A 21,895-nucleotide genomic window follows, 5' to 3' on the forward strand; every position below is an offset into this window, starting at 1 on the left:
GGACTACAGCATTTTTCATGGTATCACTGCCCATTCTGACATCAGCGACCCGGTCCTGGCACCAGCACAGCCCTTCTGCCAGGTGGCAGCTGACCGCTGGGATTTTGCAAATCGTCTTCCCAGCAGAAGAGACATCAGTGATGTGGAGTCTGGCTGAAGTCTAAGGTAACTCACTTTATTTACATACATAAGTCCCGGAACAGAGGTGGTCAAACAGCACACAGGGCAATCCCTCCTTCCACATTGCTCAGCCCAACTCCAGTGCCTGGTTCCCAGGGATCAATTCTGTCTTCAGAATTGGCCCTAATCAGCCCAAGGCAGACAACACATTTTCCCGCTGCTCAGCCAGCTCCCTCACTCCCAGGATCTCTGGCTACCAGAACATCACAGAACCCAAAACAACCACCCATCCACTATGTCTTCCCAAGAGTCAAAACTTGCTCGCACACTGAAGTGTGTGTAATGGTGCCACCTGGTAGCATCTGCTGGAGCAGTCTCTAAGCATAACCCTGAAGGCTGAGGCTGGACCAGAGTCAGTGTCATAACACAGCACCATGAATATTATGAGCAGGTTGGTAATTCTGGTCTTCCCATGGCCCACGAAGGAAGGGTATGACACATAGACTCACAGCCTCTCAGGCCAGATGGGGCCATCTATCCTGAGCCCACCCCCCTCTCCTCCCTGCCACAGGTCCTAGATCTCTTACGAGATGATTTATAGCATATCCTCCAGACAGATTGCTAATCTCCTAAAAAGTGGGGCAGGTCCCCCAGCTTCCCCTGGAAGCTCGCCCCATGTGTGCTCCCCCTCAGGGCGAGGAGAGCATGGCTTATTTCCAGGCTGAATCAATCTAACATCCCCGTCCAGCTCCTGGATCTTGTTATGGCCACATGGCCCCTCCCCTTCTCAGATGCTGGGCCAACCTCATCTAAAGGGATGGGGGAACCCCTCCCTTGGTGAGGGTCAGAGACTTGAGGCCCATCCCCAGCACTTAGGCCACCCCAGCAATTCCCCAAGATCTGAAGTTGGCTGGTGGATGCAAATTAGGTGCAGCTATGCAAATGAGCATGGGATTATTTGCATAAAATGTCACATGGAGCAGTGCAAAAGTTGACACCCTTATTCTCCCCTTCTTTCCCCTTCCAAGCTCTCTCTGCAGTCCCCTTGGTGCTCCCAACCCCAAGTATCCATCTCAGCCAGCTCCCTGGATCAGTGACGTTTCAGCCCTGACCTCTGCCCATTGGAACTGGCTGGAAGGTCAGGGCAGGGGAATTGGTTGAGGATCACCCACCCCATGATAACTGTTCCTGCAGCCTTGGGCACCCAAGTGGCATGAAACTGCCCTGGGAGAAAGCACAGGGGTGGGACCAGAGGAGGGGTAGAGAAAGGAGGCTCTGACATGGACTAGACCCATGGGCCCAGCTAGCCTAGTGTTCTCCCCTCCCTGTCATGTCGGACCAGGCCAAGGGGCCCTTCTAGCACAGTACCTCCCCCCACCCCATCGGATCTGACCTAGTATCTCCTCTTCAGTGTACTGGCTTGGACTGCGGAGCCTATCTAGCTTGGTAGCCCACCTCTCTGGGGTGTAGCGGCCACTCTGGGTGAGGGTGAGAGTGAGGTTGGTGTCCTGGCAGCCTGCCCTGTCTCCTGGCATCAGGGATGCCACTGAGAGTTAGATGAGCCCCACCTAGAACCTGTTCTGAAGCCCCACCTGGTTGTGACTCTGCCCCAAGCTTTTGGATCTCAAATTCCCTTCCTGGATCTGGACCAGATGCAGCCCCAGGCAGTGGGAGGCCGCCAATTGTGGCTGGGTGGGATTTTGACCCCATCCCAGGGTGCCCTGCGTGAGATCCATCCCCTAGCGAGATCCATCCCCTAGCGTGACTCCCACTTCCTCCATGCTGCTCCCCAGGCCTGGGAACCGGCTCAGCATGTCACCACTCTAGGGAGAAGCGAACTCTGGCCCCTGCTGCCAGCAAAACCTGCTTTGTTCAATGCTGCCTTCCTCAGTGGATTCCTGAGGATACCAGCTGTTCTCGCCAGCAGCCCCATGGTATCATGTGGCTGGTTCTCCGGTGCCCTTGTCAGGCTGAGATCCAGTTACAGGCACTCAGCAGGGCGAGGAAGGAGGGGGTGGGTCAGATTAAAGATCAGGAAAAGAAGGGAGGGAGGGACTCAGGGGGGAAGGAGAGTGGCACAGAGTGAACTGAGCTCTGATCATTTTCCATGATATTCTCTGCTGCCAAATTGCTAGGGGCGTAGCATGGCTAGCAAAGCAATTGGGGGACAGGAAAAGAAGAGATTTCATCGGTGCTGTGGTCTGTCCGGAAAGATGTCTGTAATATTTTCTGAATATTATACGTTCATCTGCTCAGTCATTTGTGTGTTGCTTGCTGTGATTACAGAGGTCGTTCATTCCAAAAGACGCAGACAAACACCTCATAAAGCCCCCACATCATCACCCTGGCAAATCCCCAGGGACGTGGCCTCTTCACAGATCATGCAGCATCCACTGCATTCTCTAGCTAGGTCCTTAAGATCGGCTGGCTGGATATTAGATTTATGTCCATCACTAGCAATCCTGTCATGCCACCAAAGCTTTGGCGCCCATGCGATTGCTGACAATGCAGTGGCACTCCTTGGTAAATACACTTCGTAATTCACTCATCGTCCATCCTAATAACATGTCCCTACCAAGAAAGCTGAATCTGTGCTGATGGGTTTGGGACGCCTGGGATAAACAAAGGGAGGTCTGCCTCAGATGGCAGGAGACAAGTGAGACACAGGGATTGTAGGGAAAGAGACTAAAGTTGGGGTGTCTGTTAAACTAAGCCTCTAAGAGTTCAGTAGCCATGCCTGATCAACTCCCCGTGTGGGATAAACTAAGCAGGAACAAGTTCCGTTATTCCAACACACGAGTGTCCATGCCTGGAGTTTGTCAGTGTCTGTCTAGATCTTCCTGATTCACTCTCCCTGGAGACATTAAGCCCTTCGTCTGGATGCGGGGAGGACTTGCGTTGCTTTAATCCTTCCCTCTTGTCAGGCAGGGGTCCTGTTGTTGAGATGAAGCGATGCTTTGTTTCGAGAAGGCTGGTTTAGATCCCTGGGCTCTCACACTGGACACAGCTCCCAAAGGCCAGACTGGCAGGGCAGCTGAATCCAGCTGGGCTGGGTGGGAAATCACAGCTGGCACAGGGGACTGCAGCCTCATGACCAGGTCTAGAGGGGGGCGCTATTCCACCCCAGGGAAGTAAAGGCAGGGGAGCGGTGCGGGGACAGCATGTGTGGACTGTCCCCAGCAAGGGGGATGAGCGACCAATTGTTTCTGTGGGTCCATCCCGCGGTCCCTCCATGCAGCCAGTCTGTGATCCCAAGCAATGCAATGAGCAACGTCTCTCCCAAGGCTGCCCCCAGCCCCAAAGCAAGGGCAGTGTGCTCAGGGAGTGACTGAGAGGGGTTGAAAGAAAGGGAATAAGCCAAAGCTGGGGGTAGTGAGGCAGGGATGGGATGGGGTGGATTGACAGACCCATCCTCCCCTGCCCTAGGGGCAGAGGAGCGGAGCCCCCCAGCCCACCAGTTGGAGTTCGTAGGAGCTGGGGGAGCCAGGATGCCCATACAAGGGATCAATCCCCAAGCCTTGTGCAACCCCAATCTGGGTGTCTTACTGTGCCAGCCTGTACCCTTATGGCAGGGGTGGGGAACCTTTTTTGTGCCAAGGGCCTGATGAGTGTCTGCCGCCGAATTCCCCCCCGCCGCCGAAAAGGGGCAAGTGGCGGCAGGGTTTCGGCAGCGGGCACGCCCCCCCCCCCCCCCACGGAACCGCGCCGCCGCCGAATTCCCCCCTTCCTCCCCCGTTGCTGAATTCCCGCCGAATTCCCCCCCGCCACCGAATGGGCCTGCAGGCCGGACCAAATGATTTTGCGGGCCTTATACGGCCCGCGAGCCGGACGTTCCCCACCCCTGCCTTATGGTCACCACTTTTACAAAGCTATGGTATGTTTTGTGCACAGTATGCCATGTTAGGTATTGGGATGGGAGCCCGGGGTACAACCTGGAACTGTGGGACCACTGTGCCCCTTACCTCTCTTGCCTGGGCTGGCTCTCACAGTGCTATGCCCGTGACAACCAGCCAACCCCTGCCAGTGCTGTGATCACTCAGCCACCAGAACGTGGAGACCCACCCACACCCAGCTACATTGCACAAAGGCTTGCTGAGTCACTCATGAATTATACAGGGAGAGGCACCAGCCAGTCACCCTAGCATCCAGCCTTGCACCCCAGAAATATACCATCTTACACTGCTCAAGACTCCGTTGGACAGTGCAACCTCATTAATTAGTTCACCATTCTGACAAAGGGTAGTGGACGTGCAACAGCCCTTGTTAATCTGAGCTGAGATTCCCCAAGCCCTTCAACCAAAACCACACTCTTTTAGGTAAATTGTAAAACAGATTTCTTAACTATAGAAAGATAGATTTTAAATGATAAGTAGAAGGCAAAGACAGCAAAGTTGGTTACGTAAGAAATAAAAATAAACTCACAGTCTAAACTTTATAGACTAAGCAAGACTAAGTAATATCTAGACCATCCCTCACAGGTGTTTGTCTAACCTGCTCTTAAAAATCTCCAATGATGGAGATTCCACAACCTTCCTAGGCAATTTATTCCAGAGCGTAAATACCCTGACAGGAACTTTTCCTAATATCTGAACTAAATCACTCTTGCTGCAATTTAAGCAATTGCTTCTTGTCTGAACCTGAGAGGTTGAGAACCATTTTTCTCCCTCCTCCTTGTACCAACCTTTTATGTACTTGAAAATTGTTATTACGTCCCCTCTCAGTCTTCTCCAGACTAAACAAACCTAATTTTTTCAATCTTGCCTCAATCAAGGATCATGTTTTCTAGACTTTAATAATTTTTGTTGCTCTTCTCTGGACTTTCTTCAATTTGTCCATGTCTGTCCTGAAATGTGGTGCCCAGAACAGGACATAATACTCCAGTTGAGGCCTAATCAGCATGCAACAGAGAAGAAGAATTACTTCTCATGTCTTGCTTACAACATTCCAGCTAATATATCCCAGAATGATGTTTGCTTTTTTTGCAACTTTACACTCTTGACTCAGATTTAATTTGTGATCCACTATGACCCTCAGACCCCTTCCGCAGTACTCCTTCCTAGGCAGTCATTTCTCATTTTGTATGTGTGCAACTGTGATTGTTCTTTCCTAAGGGGAATACTATGCATTTATACTGATTGAATTTCATCCTACTTATTCAGACCATTTCTCCACATTGTCTAGATCATTTTGAATTTTAATCCTATCCTCCAAAGCACTTGCAGCCCCACCCCAGATGGTATCAGCCACAACTCTATAAATGTACTCTCTCTATGCCATTATCTAAATCATTGATGAAGATACTAAACAGAACCAGGACCAATCCCTGCAGGACCCCACTCGTTATGCCCCTCCAGCTTGACTGTGAACCACTGATAACTACTCTCTGGGAACAGTTTTCCAACCAGTTGTGCACCCACCTTATAGTTGCTCCATCTAAACTGTATTTCCCTAGTTTGTGTCGGAGAAGGTCATGCAAAAGCCTTACTAAAGTGATGATAGACCAGTGCCGCCTCCGCTGCTTCCCCCCAGCCAAAAGGCTCGTGACCCTGTCCAAGAAAGTGATCGGGTCGGTTGGACCCAATTTGATCTGTGCTGACCGTTACTTAGCACCTTATCGGCTTCTAGGTGTTTGCAAATTGCTGGCTGGATTATTTGCTGCATTATCTTTCTGGGGACTGGAGTTAAGGTAAAAGGGGCCCTACGGGAAGGGAATCACAGGGGTGGGGGAGCTGGGCCCATGGGAGGTGAGTGGGGAGGAGAATGGAGGGGGCAGATGGTGGGGGGGGCCCTAGGCCCATGAGAGGTGAGAAGCTGGGGGGGGGGGGGGGGGAATGGGCGCAAGCCTACAGATATGTTACACTCACTGCTCTGACCCGAAGCTGGGTTCATCATGTTTCCCAGCAGCCCCCGCGGCCGAGGCTCTTCCCCTCCCCCTCCCCCACTCTGCCGACCCAGGACTACATTTCCCAGAAGCCTCCCGGCCACCAGCCGCCCCTTTTAGCGACGTCCCCAGGCGGAGCGCCGGGTGGTGACGTGGCGCTGGGGAAGGCGGGGCCCGGCCGGGGGATCCCCGGGGCCGGCGCCATGGCCGGGGTGTTCGATATCGACCTGGAGACCGAGGAGGGGAGCGACGGGGACGAGCCCGAGATGGGGGCGGTGAGAGCGGGGGGAGGGGACAGAGCCACGGACCCGGGACCCACCCCCCGCTCCCAGTGTCTCCCCTCCACCTGCCCTCCGCGGCACCCTAACCTGCCCCTCCACCCCGCTCCCGCTGCAGGATCCCCAGCCCCTTGCACCGGCCCGCCGGGCTGCAGCCTGCGCCCCCGCTCCCAGCCCCCAAGAGCTCCCTCTGCACATGCCCCCCAGTGTAGGGGCAGCGCCTGATTCCCCCTGCGTCTTGCCCCACCTCCCCTCCCCCGTCTGTGACTTTTGGGCAGCGCGATGAGCAATGTCCTTGGGAGGCGGCTGCGCCCCGATCCCAGGGCGTCCTCGTTTCCCTGCAACTAACAACACCGCAGCGAAACCAGTGCCTCACCCTGCACCCCCCACCCCCGGGGTAGGGCTGTCATCTCCCTGTCCTCCTGCTGTGCCACAGCCTGCCACCTCCCAGCAGCCAGACCGGAGAACCGGCGTCACCATCCCCTTGGCACTTTCAGGCAGCCAGTTCTTAGCTCTGCGACACACCCCACTCCTCTGCCCCATGCCCAACCTCTGCCTGCCTCTAGCCTCCGTGCCCCCTTACACCCCAAGTGCCTGATCCTAATTCTGGTGCCCCTAGCCCTTGTGCCCCCTTAGAAGCCACTCCTAGCCCTTGTGCACCTTGGCAGCCTGCCCCTAGCCCCTGTGCCTTTTTGCCCCCGTGGGGGTTGTCCGTGTGTGTTGGTCTGATTTCCCCTCCTCTCTCCTAGGAGATGGATTTGGAGTTCCGGGGGAATGGCCTGGAGTAAGTAGTGCAGGGAAGGGCTGGGCGGGTGCAGGGACTGTGGACAAATGTCTTTCTTTGGGGAGCTGATGTGTCAAACCAGCCTCCCTAGGGCGCAGGGAGCGGGCACCCAGGGGCCAGAGCCTGCTCTATTCCCAGGAGCTTTCCCCCAGCCCCTGTGCACCTTCTCCCTGGGTGGCAATTCCTCCCTATTCGCTATGGCATCTCCAGTGCGTGCTCCCTGCTCACGCCTCTCCCCATCTCCCCCAGGCCGGTGGGGCACTATGAGGAGATCGAGATCTCGGAGAGCAGCATCAACAATGGCCCTGAGTGCATCGGGCCCCACTGTTTCGAGCTGCTGCGCGTCCTGGGCAAGGGTGGCTATGGCAAGGTAGGGAAGGGCTGGCTGGAGGGCAAGGGTGTGCGCCCCCCATTCACATGTACATGCTACCCTGTCCCTCTCCATCAGTGTGGATGTCCCTGTGGGACTGACTCACACCTGTTTCTCTCCCGGATCCCTACTAGGCAGAAGCCTCATTGGAGGAGAAGGTGGAGGGTGGCAGAGAGGGGGCGAGAGCTGGGGCCTCTGCCAGGCCCCGTGCTAGGGCTCCTCATTGGGGGCATCTTGTCTGGTGGATGGAACTGATCAGAAATTTCAATTCTGAAACGCCATCATGGTACCACATGGGTGATGTAGTTCAGATGCCTCCTGTCCCCGTTCTCCTCTGAGGACTTGTATCCTTAGCTGGACTACCTCTCCCAGGATGCACCACGATCTCAACTCTTGCAGAGGGGCGGAGGTGCCAAGTGGCTCTGGTATGGCCACAGTGCATCATGGGAAATGGAGTCCGATTGGAGAGCTTGGTTTATAGAGGGACCGCATGAGGCAGTTGAGCTACAAGTCCAATGAGGCTCCAGGGCTGCATTTCTGAATCTGTTGTTTCCATGGGGCCATCTGTCCTCTCAGATGGTCCCCTGAGTTGCTGGAGGAAGCTGGCCGCCAGCCACTGGCATGGCACTAGGGATGTAGCTGTACAGCCGCCCGTCCTAAAGGCCTCTCTGTTCCCTGGCAGGTGTTCCAGGTGCGGAAGGTGCAGGGGACCAATGCGGGGAAGATCTTTGCCATGAAAGTCTTGAAGAAGGTAATCAGCTGGCCAGCCCTTCCTGCTGCTGAGCTCGGGGGCACCCGCTGCGGGCACCCTAATGGCGCTTTGTCTGTCTGTCTCCTCCCAGGCCAAGATTGCCTGCAACGCCAAGGACACGGCTCACACCAGGGCTGAGAGGAACATCCTGGAGGCCATCAAACACCCCTTCATTGTGGACCTGATCTACGCCTTCCAAACGGGTGGCAAGCTCTACCTCATCCTGGAGTGCCTGAGTGGTACGGGGCTGGGCTGGGGTCTCGGATGGCTTTTGGGGGGGAGGAATCAGTCTGGCCAGGGCCTGGGGGAGAGACCAGGCTGCATGTGAGTGACCCATGTGAGACCAGCATTCTTGGAGACAGTTATAGTGCCATTGGCCTGGGATCAGGCCAGAGCTGTTCCCTCCCTTTTCTCATGATCCCTGTGTGTGAGGGGTAGGTGGGGCAGGAGCTGGGGACCTGTGTGTGGCGCTCAGATTCCTCTTTTTCTTTTGGGTCTACAGGTGGAGAGCTTTTCATGCAGCTGGAGCGTGAGGGCATTTTCCTGGAGGACACAGCATGGTCAGTGACTGGAGTAGCCAGGGGCTCCCCCCACAGCTAGTGCCCCCACCCTGCTCCCTACAGTGCCCCCTTCTGGGAGGGTTTGGGACTGGAGAAGCCGGGAACTTCCCCCAGGCAGTGCTGCCACCCCATTCCCTACACCGCCCCTTGCTGGGAGGGGCTGGGACTGGAGTAGCCGGGAGCTCCCCCATAGCCAGCGCTCCTGCTCTGTTGTGGTTGTTTTTGTAGGCTCCCGACCTCCAGCTCAGTGCCCCTCCCGCCCTTGTGTGTTTGTCAAAGTCTGTGCGGAAAGGACCTGCTCCCGTTGTGCAAACACACTGCAGGGTAGGGCTCTTCAGAGGGATCGCTGAGCTGGTGGCGAGAGCAGAGCTGTGTTCAAAGCCAGTGGGTGCCCTCATGCCAGAGCACCGCGGCAGAGCCAACCGGCCAGCGCTGGGATCTGAGGGAGGGAGGGGGCTTATGTGCAGCAGGGACTGGGGGCAGGTTGGAACACATGGGAACTGACACAGCTCAGCACCCCACGTTGGGCACGCAGCCGGGCACCCCAGGGCTCACTTGACCTGCTGACAACCATGGTCGACACCACAGTCCTTGACTACGCAGTCCTTGACCGTAATCCTTGACTGGAATGGCAGCCGGTCTCCCCATGGTGGAAGCTAGCAAGGGCTAGGAGGAGGTAGCGGGAGCCATGAGGGAGCCGGGGATCCCAGCAAGGGAGGCAGGTGAAGGGGGAATAGTGGGGGGCCTGGGGGAGGTCCCAGAAAAGGGGGAATAGTGGTAGGCTGGGGGAATAAGGGGGGGCAGGTACAGGATGGAAGGCAGGTGGGGGGTCAGAAAGGGAATGCCAGCCAGCCTGGGAGAGGAGGGCCTGTACTGGGGGGTGAGTGATGAAGAGGTTGTTATGCCATGAGGGTGCCCACGGCATTTCCCAGGGCCCAGCTGGCTGCCCTTGGTAGTGTCACGTTCTCCTGCCATCCCTCTGGTTTGACTTGGCTGGCTGGGGGAGCTGCCTGGCCAGTGCCTCGGGGAGCAGCACCTGTGTCTGAGAGCTCTCGGCAGTGCCCCTGCAGCTGTCGGGGTTGTACCCATGGCCTCTTTCCTGCCTGTGCCGCAGCTTCTACCTGAGCGAGATCACGCTGGCCCTGGGCCACCTGCACTGCAATGGCATCATCTACCGGGACCTCAAGCCGGAGAACATCATGTTGAACAGCCAAGGTATGGAGCCCAGGGCCATGGGGCTGGGCTGGGCGTTGGGGGCCCAAAGAGCCCTGGCTTGGGGGGTCTGATCCATGGGTTCTCGTCTCCCTCAGGGCACATCAAGCTGACGGACTTTGGATTGTGCAAGGAATCGATCCATGAGGGAGCCGTCACCCACACCTTCTGTGGGACCATTGAGTACATGTAGGTGCCCTGGAGACCTTCCCTCCACCACACTGCTCCCCCCATGAGACCCTGCCCAGAGACCCTCCCTTCACACTACTTCCTGGTGGGACCCTGCCCCAGAGACTGCCCCCCTTCCCCTCACACTGCTTCCCTAGTGGGAACCGGCCCCAGGGAGCCCCCCTCTGCTTACATTGCTCCTCTGGGGTGCTTTGCGATGGTCAGTGGCTGGCCCAGCAGCTCAGGGTGTCTGTGCTGCCCCTAGGGCTCCAGAGATCCTGATGCGGAGTGGGCACAACCGGGCCGTGGACTGGTGGAGCCTTGGGGCCTTGATGTACGACATGCTCACTGGATCGGCAAGTCCTGCTCGTGCTGTTAACCTGGGGGTGGGGCGGGGCGGGGCGGGTCAGGAGCCACTGGCCGAGTGTTTTCCCCTTTCCCCAAGGGCAGCCCTGGGCCTGGCTGCCGTTCTGGCCCGTGAGCCTTTGCACCAAACGGCACCTTCCCCCACCCAGGTGCAGTCCCTTGCTCTGCATCCCCCACTCCAGCACAGACCCTTGCTCAGCTCAGTCCCCCTGCCCCAGGGTCAGCGCCCCCCTCCTGATGCTGAGCCCAGCCCCTCCCCCCGCCCGGGGCCCCCGTGCCCTCCCTTGGCTGGCACTCACCCTCCTCGCCCACGCGCTCAGCCCCACTCTCCGCCTCCTTTGCAGCCTCCCTTCACAGCTGAGAACCGGAAGAAAACCATCGACAAGATCCTTAAAGGGAAACTGGTTCTGCCACCCTACCTGACCCCCGATGCCCGTGACCTGCTCAAGAAGGTACTGCTGCCTCCCCCTCCCCCCGAGCTGTGCCAGGAGGTGCCACTACCTTGGATAGGTTACTGGCACCCAGCCGTCCAACGCCGTTGCCCTCTCCTGCACTGCTGCTCCCCAAAGATGCCGACCTGTCAGCCCGGAGCCAGCAGGGCGTGATCTTGGATTGGGGCTTTTGTGTGGGTCTCACCAAAAGGGTGACCACTAGATGTGGGAACCAGGGGGGGGGGAAGGAGAAGCGTGTGTGTGTGTGTGTGTGTGTGTGAGAGCGAGAGCAGCTCCCCCTCTTTTCTGACTCAGTTTTCTCTCTCTCTTTCAGTTTCTCAAGAGAAACCCCAGCCAGAGGGTTGGGGGCGGGGTGGGCGATGCAGCCGATGTGCAGGTAGGTAGGTAGAGTGGGGCTGGGCAGAAGGGAGGGCGCCCTCTGGAGGTGGAAGCGGAGCAGTACGCAGCCCCCAGGAGGGGGGATTCTCTCCCCTAGCTGCATCCATGGGCACAGCAGAGTCAGTGGCAGGAGACAGCTCCCTGGCGCTCCCCTCCGTGTACCAGGGCGTTGGGTGGCGGGGCGGAGCCTCCTCTTCATGTGGGTACAGCCTCGCCGCATCTTCCCTGGGCTCAGGGCTCCCCACCCTGCAGGTCATCTTCATGGGGAGCCCAGGGGTGGGCGAGTGCCCCGGGTGGCCAGCTGCTGGGCTTCTGACCTCCTGCCTGTGTGTCTGTCCCTACAGAAGCAGCCGTTTTTCCGCCAAGTCAACTGGGATGAGCTGCTGGCGCGCAAGCTGGACCCGCCCTTCAGGCCCTGCCTGGTACTGCCCTGCCCCTGCTCCCAGCCACCCCCCAGCAGCAGGAGAGAACCAGCCCATTGCTCCCCACTTGCCTAGCCCAACCGGGGCTGAGTTTCGGAGCAGGCCTGTCTTGGTCTCTCTCTCACGTGGCAATAGATCACTCACCCCCAGGGAGCCTCGCTGCTCCCAGCACCCTCCCTGGGGTGGCAGTGCACCCCTAGGTCTCCCTGCAGTCCAGCCCTCCCTGAGACAGTGATGGAGAATGGGACTCAGATGTCCGGGACAGCTGTGCAGGGCACTCAGCCCCATGGGGCCCTGCAGCTCCCAGCTCCCTGTGGGAGGAGAGTCCGGACGGAGAATGGGAAGCCAGATCCTTTATGTGGCAGCCTGGCTGTCATCCTCCCCTGGTGGATGGCACCGACCCCTCTCTGTCCCCCTCCCTCCTGCCGACCCCTCTCTGTCCCCCTCCCTCCTGCCCTGCAGCAATCGGATGACGATGTCAGCCAGTTCGACACCCGCTTCACTCGTCAGACGCCGGTGGACAGCCCTGATGACGCTTCCATTAGCGAGAGTGCCAACCAGGCCTTCCTGGTAAGGACTCCCAGCAAGGGGCACAGGGAGGGAGTGGAGCCTGCACTGCCCAGCCCTGCCCTCCCCAGCAGGGGGCGGTGTGACATCAGGGAGGGGGAGGAGCCTGCACTGCCCAACCCTGCCCTCCCCAGCAGGGGGCGCTGGGACATCGGGTCACGGAGGGGTCTGCACTGCATGGGGTGCTGTGACACCGGGGACAGGCGTTTGAGGCGTCCCTACTGCTCTGACCTCCGTGCTCTCTGCAGGGCTTCACGTACGTGGCCCCGTCGGTGCTGGAGAGCATTAAGGAGGGCTTCTCCTTCCAGCCAAAAGTGCGCTCCCCTCGCCGCCTCAACAGCAGCCCCAGGACGCCCGTCAGGTATGGCCGGGGACGCTTCCAAACTGGCTGACCAACAAGCAGGGCTCCTTCCCTCTCTAGGGAGGCGGCGCTGGCTTCTATCCAGCTCCAGGCTGGGGGGGGGAGGGGGGCTGATGGGGAACTGGTTGGGTCAGGGGGCTGGGGAATGGTGTCTGAGGCCTTTCCCCTCCAGGGGGCGCTGCCTCTAGGGTCCGCTTCTGTGGCCTTTCCCAGTGGTAGTTACACCTCTCCCTGTATGATGCCCCATGCGGGGCTGTGGAGCTGGGAGACAGGGTGGGGCTCTGGATCGCGGGCTTCCCAGGCTGGATTCCTTTTGGGGGATTGGGATGGGGGCTGTGGATCTTTGGGGGGGGAGTGGGGGAGGTTCCTGTGCAAGCTGTCAATCATGGGGTTCCCAGGGACCCCCCCATCAGCAGTGGGATGGAGGCTGTGCATTGGGGGACACATCTGTGCCAGGCATGGGCCCGGCTCACTCCCCGTTCCCTTGTTGCTTTCAGCCCAGTGAAGTTCTCTCCCTTCGAGGCCTTCAAGTCCTGCCAGCCGGCGGAGCCCATGGAGCTAGGGCCGCCGCTGCCGCCGCCCCCCCCACCGGAGGGCACAGCCCCCCTGCCCATAAAGACGCCGACGGGCACCAAGAAGCAGAAGGGGGGCCGGGGGCGGGCGGCAAGGTAGCTTGGGTCGGGCACGGTGCCCCTGCCTGGGCAGGAGGCTCATCTTGGGCCGGCGGGAGGCTCCCCGGGGAGGTGCCCGGCCTGTCGGTGACCTGTGGGGCGGGCGGGGCCCCCTGGCAGCTGAGTGGGGCTGGGGAGTGTCAGGGCCCACAGCCCAGATGGACTCATGAGAAGACGCTTTATCAGGGCTGTACTGCCAGCGGGTGGGGCAGCCTTGACTGGGGAGGGCAGGAGGGGCCGGGTGGGTCCTGAACGGCCCCATTGCCCCCAGGCTGCAGCCCCCACCACAGGGCTTTTACCCCTTTCCTTGGTGCTCTGTTTTTATTGCTACAAATCATGTTTGGGGCTGGGGGGGGGTAGTCCTAGTGTGTGCTGGGGAGAGCATGGCTGGGGAGCCTGGATGAAGAAGGGCTCAGAGCATGTGCGGGTGTGTGTGTGTTAGGGTGCTGGGGAGAAGGGTGGGGCCATGGGTGGGGTGTCAGAACCCTGAGAGGGGCAGTGTGTGTGTGGGTGTGTGTGTGGGTGGGGGGAGACAGCGGTGGTACTCTGTGAGGGAAGTACCCAGGCTCTGCCCCCACCCCAGCATGGGAGGGTTACCGACTTGTCTGCTGTACCTCGCATGGCCCCATGGAGTGGCCGGGTCTGTGCCAATTAAAGCCTCGATCGGACTGCATGGTGCTCATCCCTTCTTGTTGCGGGGGGCTGGGTAGGGGGGTTGCTGCTGCCCCCCTTGGCGGCTGCTCCATGGTGTTCAGGGAGGGGTGGGGAGCTGTCACTCCAGCCTGTGGGCAAATTGTCCAGTGGGAGAACTTTGCACTCTGCTCCCATCCTGCATTGAGGGGGTGTGTGTGTGTGGGGGGGGGGTGTGCGAAGCCTTCCTGAAGGCCAAAGGGGTGGGGTCACCTTCCCTTCCCTTCCTTCAGGGGTGTAGTTTGCAGCGAGCCCCGCCTCTCCCATCAGGCCCCGCCCCTTGGGGTAAATGAAGCTGCCGAGTGTGCCAGGCTGTGGGCAGTGCCGCCCCTTTATTGGTGCCTGCAGTGCTGCCTAGTGGGAGCAGAGCCACGCCCCCCATGCTGCTGTGTCACGCCCCGTCTCCTGGTGCAGGCCGTGGTGGGCGCTAGAGTCAATGCAGAGTCTGAGGAGGAGGGGGCTCCCCTTGCCCCGCTTGGGCTGATTCTCCTGGGGCAGGGTTGGTGGGAGCAGGGGTGCAGCGGGGAGGGACGGGACCATTGGGGGCCTATGGCGAAGAGAGAGAGCTTGGGGGGGGGAGGAAGGGGGAGGAAAGCAGTTCATCCCAGCTCCTTGGGGAGGGAGGCTGGGAGCAGGAGTCCCCCTCCACTGCAGCAAGCAGGTGGGGGGCTGCAGTCCCCCCGTTCATCTGTGTCCTTCCCTCAGCTCCCCTAGAGCGCGGTGACATGCTGGCGGCAGCCCCTCTCCGTGGCGCTGTCCTCCCAGGTGGCCGTCCCGGAGAAAGAGTGCAGGTCGCTGAGCAGGCCCCCGCCACTGGTGCCTCCCGCTTCCAGGGCTCCCTCAGGCGGGTCACAGGGCGGGGTCCCCTCTGGCACATCCGTGTTCTCCTGGCTCTGCTGCTCCTGCCCTCCTCCGCCTTCCTCCTCATCCCGCTGCAGCGTCTCCAGCTCCTCCTCCTCCTCCTCCTCGTCGTCGTCATCCTCCTCCTCCTCCTTGCCTTGCCACTGCCTCTCGGGGGGCACCTCCCCTTGCAGCGCACGCCAGCGCCTGGCCACGGCCCCCAGCAGGCGGCGGGGCTGGCACAGGCGGCGTGGGTGATACCTGCCCTCCGAGTCGTGGCTCAGCTTGCGCCAGGCCAGGGCCAGCACCAGAAGCAGCAGCAGGAGCAGGAAGACCAGGAAGCCCACGGCCACAGAATGCGTCTCTGATTCGGGGCTTGTGCCCAGAGCAGCCCCCGGCAGAAGCAGGAAGGCCAGCCCTGCAGTGAGCTGCCCCAATGGGGCATGGATGGTGGCGTGCTGGAGAAGGAGGGAAAGGGGACGAAGTTAGTGACTGCCCGCAGAAGCGCCCGGCTCGTGGGCAGGGCCTGGAGCGTGGCGTTGCGTGGATTCCCCGGCCCTGTACTCGGCCCAATCACCCAATGCCCCCTTGCTCCCAGCTCTGGTATGGTTCTGCCTTTGCACATACTGATTGCTCCCCAAAATGCTCTGGGGATGGACAGGAGATGGGGCCATGGCTGCACTTCGTCCACCCTGCCACGACAGGTCAAGCTGCCCCAGCCAGGGCACAGGGCTGGCCTCACCCACACACGCAGGCGGGTAAAACCCTGCAAACCCACTTACGGTGGCGGGGCAGCCACTGAGGGCAGCAGCAGAGCTGGGGGTGGGAGCAGGGGGCTGTGGGTCAGGATGGTGGGGGGGCAGCACAGAGCTGGTGGGGGGGGGACCCCAGGACTGAAATAGCACAGGAGACAGTGAATTGGGATTGAGGGACTTCAGGTGGAGTCTGAGGGGGAGCCTAGGCTCGGTGCAGGGGGCTGTGGGGTGGCATTAGGGTGTGTGGGTGGGTGGAGCCCAGGCTGGGTGCAGGGGCTGTGGGTTAGTGCTGGGGGACATTAGATGGGCTGGGGTGGCACTGGAGGGCTGTAGGTGGGGTGTGTGTGTGTGTGCTGTGGTGAGCCTGAGACTGGATGCAGGGCGGTGCTGGGGGGGGGGAGCCCAGGTCTGGGTGCGGGGAGGGGAGGGTGGGTTGTGGGGTGGCACTGGAGGGCTCTAGGTGGGTGTGTGTGTGTGGGCATTGTGGGGAGCCCAGGACTGAGTGCAGGGGCTGGGGTGGCACTGGGGGGTGTTACACGGGGTGTGTGGGGGAACCAGGGCTGGGGGCAGGGGGCTGTCGGTTGGTGCCGGTGAGGGTAAGGGGGGGCATAAGGCAGGCTGTGTGTGGTGCCTGGCCCTCATTTACCTGCCTGCCCTCGGACAGTGGGTGCAGGCAAGGCTGGTGCAGTGTCAGAGCCCGCGCCCCCTCACGCGCAGGTGGTGTGTGTCGGGTGAAGTGTGTGTCGGGGGGGTTTCCACTTCGCTTGTTCTCAGCTCGCCTGGGGCTGTGATGCCTGCTCTGGTGTGGCTTCCCCACTCTGCCCTGTGTGTGTGTGCTAGGGCTGTTGGCGTGTCACGTGTGTGCCGCATGGCCCCTGCGTAGGTGGCTCTTGGGGGGCGCAGCTCTCGCAGCTGGCGAGATGACAGGAAGCTGCGGTTGGGTAGGTGACGGCATCAGTGCAAGAAGTGGCTTTTTGCAGCTGGCAGTAGCTGCAGCACCTAGCCCCTGCTTGCTTCGAGCGCTAGCCCTCTGGGCCCAGCTCGCCATTCGTGGCTCTCTGGAGCAGCAGGCCAGAGCACTGACCCCTGGAGGGCTGAGCCCCACCCGTCCCTACCCCAGAGGGCAGCCTCTCCCAGGACTGTGGCCAGGGGGACAGGGCCATGCCAGCGGGCATGGGGGTCTCAATGTTGCTAGGGCGCCCTGAGGAGACAGGACTAGGAACATAAAGAGCTGCCAGCATAGTGGGTCAGCCCCATGGGCCATCTAGCCCAGTCTCCTCTCTGCCGACACTGGCCGGTGCCTGATGCTTCAGTGGGAATGAACCCAAGAGGGCAATTATCTAGTGATCCATCTCCTGCTGTCCAATCCCAGCTTCTGGCAGTCAGAGGTTGAGGAGTTGCATCCCTGACCATCCTGACTAGTAATAATCAGTGCTGGACCTACCCTTCATGAACTTCTCTCATTCTTGTTTTGACCCCAGTGACGCTTTCAACCATCACAACATCCCCCGGCAACAAGTGTGACAGGTTAATTATGTGGTGTGTGAAAAAGGCCTTCCTCTTGTTTGTTTTAAACCTGATGCCTAGAGTGCCGCTGGGTCTTGTTTTGTGTAGGAAAGGGTAAATAACACCTCCTTATTCACTTTCTCCACATCATTCATTTGATCGACCTCTATCATATCCCCCCCTTAGCTGTCTCTGTTCTAAACTGAGCAGTCCCTGTCTTTTTAGTCTTTAGGCGTGTGGAAGCTATTCCAGACCCTTGAGCACCTTGGTTGCTCTTCTCTGAACTTCTTCCAGTTCCACCATATCATTTTTGAGATGGGGCAACCAGAACTGCACACAGGATCCAAGGTGTGGACATACCATGGATTTATCTAGTGGCATTATGATAGTTTCTGTCTTCCTAGGTAGACTTTTCCTAATGGTTTCTAACACTGTTAGCCTTTTTGACCACTGCTGTGAATTGAACAGATGTTTTCAGAGAACGAACCATGATGACTCAAAGATCTTTTTTGAGCAGGTAACAACTAATTTTGACCCCATCATTTTGTAGGTCTAGCCAGGATTATTTTTTTTCCAGTGGGTGTTACTTTGCATTTGTCAACATTGAATTTCAGCTGCCATTTTGTTGCCTCATCACTAGGTTTGGTGAGATCCCTTTGTAACTCTTCACAGTCTGCTTTGGACTTAACTAGCCCGAATAATTTTGTATCAGCTGCAGATTTTGCCACCTCACTGATCACTCCCTTTTCCAGAGCATTGATGAATATTTTGAACACCACTGGTCCCAGTACAGATCCCAGGGAACCCTGCTATTTACCTCTCTCCACTGTGAAAACTGATCATTTATTCCTACCCTTTGTTTCCTGTCTTTTAACCAGTTACTGATCCAGGAGAGGACCTTCCCTCTTATACTATGACTGCTTACTTGAGAGACTCTGGTGAGGGACCTTATCAAAAGGTTTCTGACACAGTCCAAGTACACTTTATCTATTGGCTCATGTTTGTTGGCCCCTTCAAAGAATTCTAATAGCTGGGTGAAGGATGATCGCCCTTTACAAAAACCATGTGGACTCTATGCCAACATATCACATTCAGCTGTGCGTCTGATAATTCTGTTCTTTACTATAGAGTCAACCAATTTAACCGATACTGACGTTAGGCGTACCAGCCTGTAAGTGCCAGGATTGCCTCTAGCCTTTTTTTAAAATTGGCATTACATTAACTATCCTCCAGTCAGCTGGTACAGAGGCTGATTTAAGCAATACCACAGTTGTTAGTTGGGCAATTTCATAGTTGAGTGCCTTCAGAATTTTTGGCTGAAAACCAGCCATCCTGGGGATGTATTACTGGTTAATTTATCAATTTGTTCCCAATCCTTTTCTACTGCCACATCAATGTAGGGGAGTACTTCAGATTTTTCCCCAAAAGGATAGCTTTCGGGGCAGAGGGGGAATCTCCCCCACAGCCTCTGCAGGGAAGGTGGATGCAAAGAATTCATTTAGCTTCTCTGCAATGGCCTTGTCTGTCTTCCTTGAGTGCTTATTTAGCATCGACTGTTTTGCAGGTTTCCTGCTTCTGCCGTACTTTAAAAAGATGTGTGCCGTTACTTTTTACACCTTTAGCTGGCTACCGCTCAAATTTTGCCCTGCCTAGCTACACTAACATCCCCAGTGTTTTGCTTGTTACTATTAGCCTCCCTAGGATGTGACTAACCACCTCCTGTTGTGCCGTGGGGGCGTTCTGCTAGTCCTTCACAGGCTGTGGGGAGTTGGGGGTGTACATGTATTCTGAGTGGGGGGCTTAAATCAGTCTCCCTGCAGCTTGCAGGCATTTACCCTGGGGAGAACTTTAATGGAGCAGTGGGGAAGGGTGAGGGAAGGGTGGCTGCCATTCGGCCCCAGTGAGGTGGGAGTGGAGGGGTTTGGAGCTCTTGGGCAGACCGGTCTTTGAGGGGCTGTAATCCCCAGTGGGGCCTGGAAAGTGGGGAGCAAATCCTGCCCTCCCCCACCCAATTTCTGCTGAGCCTGTGCGGTGCCCAGCAGCACAAGTGCTGAGAGGCCTGGGGTGGGGCTGGGCAGTGTCCCTCACCCAGCACCTGCTCTGCTGCGCTCCCATGGCCACCCTGCCTCATCACTGCCAGCCGCCAAGGCTCAGCACCACGGGGCCCAGTGCTGAACTGCTTCGGCTGGGTGGGGGTTGGCTCCCCTAGGGCAAGGCTAGGAGCCCTTAACATTGGTGGCGGGGGGGGCTGTTACTAGGGGCAGAATGGGCTGCTGGGGGCCTGTTGTAACAAGTGGGGGGCTGGAAGGCCCCCCTGTAATGGAGTTTTCCCACCAGAACTCCGACTGCCCCTATTCCCTGGCCCCTCTCCACCTTTCTGACCCCAGCTGCCCCTGGCCCGCTGACCGGTGCATGGGGGAACCTGGGGCTGGGCTAGCCAGGGCTTTGGCAGAGTTGGGGTGGTGGTGGGGGGAACCTTCTCATGTTTCAGGCTATGGATTAACACTCCTCCCTCCCCCCCACTTCCAGAGCAGTTCCTTGGGGTGCTAGTGGCAGCAGCTGGAGGGAGAGGAGGGGGCAGTTAATACCGATGGGGGAGGGAAGAGGAGCAGACTGGGAGCAGTGGGAGTCGGGCTGGGTTAGAGTGGCCCCTGCTGTTCTGGATGGGGATTTCCCCTCAGCCTCCGCCTCTGCGCCCATGGTTGTGCCTGGGGTGAGGCCCAGGGAATGGCACCATCAGAGGTGGCCATTACACAGCTGTTTCCTTCCCGTTTGCCAGGGGGAAAACTGAGGCACAGTGAAGGTGCACGCAATCCCCCTAGGCACATGGTCCCTTCACTTGGCGGGAGATGGGCTGAATGGAGGAGTCTGGGAATAGGGCCCTGGCAGGGATGGGGATGGAGGGTAAAGATAACCCCCGTCTCCACCCCACTGCCCTAAAGTCCCAGCTCCAGCAGAGCCTGCCTGTGGCAGCAGGAAGCTATCAGGTGGCGGCATCCGTGCCCCTTCGCTGATGCTCCTGTGTGGGGGGAGTCCCGCCTCAGCCTTGCCCAGCCATCACCCTCAACCTGGGGCAACACACCCCCAGGCCCAGTCCTTCTGTTTGCCCTGGTGGAGTTTCCAGTTGGTGGGGGGGCTGTGCCCATCTTTGAGTCCCCTGCATGGCCCATTCCCGTCCTGGCCTGAAAGCAGGGGTGCAGCCAGGCAGCTGAGTCTCCTCCCAACATACCTGGCAGAGCCTGGTGCTTGGAGGGTGGGGTAGAGTCCAGGACAGGAGCCCATTAACACCATCTAACTCTTGCCCCCCTCCCCCCCGGGAGTCCTGTCCCCCCCCATCCCGGTTCTGCCTTGGGGCTACAGGCTCAGCCCCCACAGGGGGTCCTTACCATTGCGAGGTGATGGCAGCTCCTGGCAGATGGGTGACTCCGATGCGAGTGGTGGGGAGCAACAGAGGCGCAAGGGCGTGGGTGCGTGTTTCCTGCCACCCTGCTGCACGGAGAGCAGCTGCAACAGCCGCCACAGGCTGTGCAGCCCCCCGGGAGGAGGAGGGCCTCTTTATGCAAATTAACCAATCAAGGGCTTCATTCTCTTCCAGAGCAGGCTACCACTCCCTCCTCCCTCCCCCCAAAGAGGGCCTTGGTCCTAAGCTGCTTTGCCTCTCCTACTCTTTTGGGCAGGGCCTGGGAGTGAGGTTGACAAGGTAGGAGCTGGAGTCGAGGCCCACCCAACTCATCACATGAAAGGGGGCTGCCCAAGAGCCAGTAGAGGGCACCACCCACCCGTCCTGCTCAAGCAGAGCAGCATTCGAACCACCGAGTGGCAGGGGACAAGAGTACAACCCACTCCCTGGCACTTCTGCCCGCCCAGCCTTGCCCCCGGTGGGGGGGCAGCCCGTGATCTCCCAAGCCCTGCCTTTGGGAAATTGCTGCAGAGGAGCACTGGACACCCCTCAGGGAATTGGGGCTCATCTACTCCCATCCCATCAGCTACCACCCCCAGGTTCCCCTCCAGCCCCACAGCTAGCATACTTGGGGAGCGCAAGGCAGATGGTGCCTACAGAGAGCAGCAGGTAGTTGATACTCATTACCTCCCCCCCGCCCAGGTTGGTCCAACCACCACCATCTCTTCCCTTGGGCCCAGCACAGGAGCAGGCTCTTCTTCTCTAACAGGTCCAGCCGCTGGGGTACAAACGGGCCCAGGGGGTTAAATAAGTGGAGCTGCGGCAGGGCAGGCTGAGAAGTACGATGGCTGGGTTCTGCCTCGGCGCTGCAAGGGATACACGGGCTAGTGCTTAAGACACAGGGCCCAGGGCAGAGTAGATGGGCCCGGACCCTGGGGTACTAGAGCCTGAATTCACCCTCCCGGCCTCTCAGCCCCACACACTGCTCGCTGCGGCCTCCTTTCAGCACGTCATATCGGCTCATTAGCCCTAACCACAGGCTTCCTGTCTTCCCCCACAGGGCCCCTGCGACAGGAAGGACCCTGCGCTCAGCACATGGGTGGGAAACCATCTCCTCAACTTGTTCTCATGGGCCCGGTGGTGGGAGGGGGAGGTGGGGGGAGAAAGGGATTGACATGTGCCAGCCCTTGCATCTGTCCAGCCCCACTGATGGGGGACACACTAGCCCTGTGGGGCTAGATTTGCCCCAGGACTGGAGCTGAGTTCTCCCTGCAACCCAGATGAGCAAACCATTTCTTTTTTGCAGGGCTAGGGCTGTTGTCTTCCCAGGGCAACACGTGATGCCGACTGCTGGAACAAGGGC

At 58.8% G+C, this 21,895-nt stretch overlaps 2 protein-coding genes across 2 annotated transcripts; one reads left to right on the plus strand and one right to left on the minus strand.

The window, feature by feature from the left end:
• Nucleotides 1-6,159: 6,159 nt before the first annotated feature.
• On the plus strand, nucleotides 6,160-14,014 carry RPS6KB2 (ribosomal protein S6 kinase B2). The gene is made up of 15 exons (XM_067532005.1): nucleotides 6,160-6,276; nucleotides 7,029-7,063; nucleotides 7,313-7,433; nucleotides 8,116-8,184; nucleotides 8,276-8,423; nucleotides 8,687-8,744; nucleotides 9,859-9,959; nucleotides 10,055-10,145; nucleotides 10,390-10,480; nucleotides 10,835-10,942; nucleotides 11,256-11,318; nucleotides 11,665-11,742; nucleotides 12,205-12,312; nucleotides 12,558-12,670; nucleotides 13,168-14,014. Exons 1-15 carry the CDS (start codon nucleotides 6,205-6,207, stop codon nucleotides 13,340-13,342), a joined length of 1,431 nt encoding a protein of 476 aa, XP_067388106.1. The 5' UTR covers nucleotides 6,160-6,204; the 3' UTR covers nucleotides 13,343-14,014.
• A 322-nt stretch (nucleotides 14,015-14,336) lies between these two features.
• Nucleotides 14,337-21,495, minus strand: PTPRCAP (protein tyrosine phosphatase receptor type C associated protein). Its single transcript, XM_067532008.1, has 2 exons — nucleotides 20,519-21,495; nucleotides 14,337-15,329 (listed from the first exon to the last, which is right to left on the minus strand). Exons 1-2 carry the CDS (start codon nucleotides 20,519-20,521, stop codon nucleotides 14,742-14,744), a joined length of 591 nt encoding a protein of 196 aa, XP_067388109.1. The 5' UTR covers nucleotides 20,522-21,495; the 3' UTR covers nucleotides 14,337-14,741.
• Nucleotides 21,496-21,895: the final 400 nt, after the last annotated feature.

Source organism: Emydura macquarii, unplaced genomic scaffold (assembly GCF_026122565.2).
Source record: "Emydura macquarii macquarii isolate MOO-44397 ecotype Brisbane River unplaced genomic scaffold, CSIRO-AGI_Emac_v2 contig_3235, whole genome shotgun sequence".
Lineage (NCBI taxonomy): Eukaryota > Metazoa > Chordata > Testudines > Chelidae > Emydura > Emydura macquarii.

Coding starts and splice junctions, on each gene's coding strand:
- RPS6KB2 (XM_067532005.1), top strand. CDS start 6,205: ATGGCCGGGGTGTTCGATATCGACCTGGAGACCGAGGAGGGGAGCGAC. Junction 8,745..9,858: donor TTCCTGGAGGACACAGCATG/GTCAGTGACTGG, acceptor CCTGTGCCGCAG/CTTCTACCTGAGCGAGATCA. Junction 12,313..12,557: donor GTGCCAACCAGGCCTTCCTG/GTAAGGACTCCC, acceptor TGCTCTCTGCAG/GGCTTCACGTACGTGGCCCC.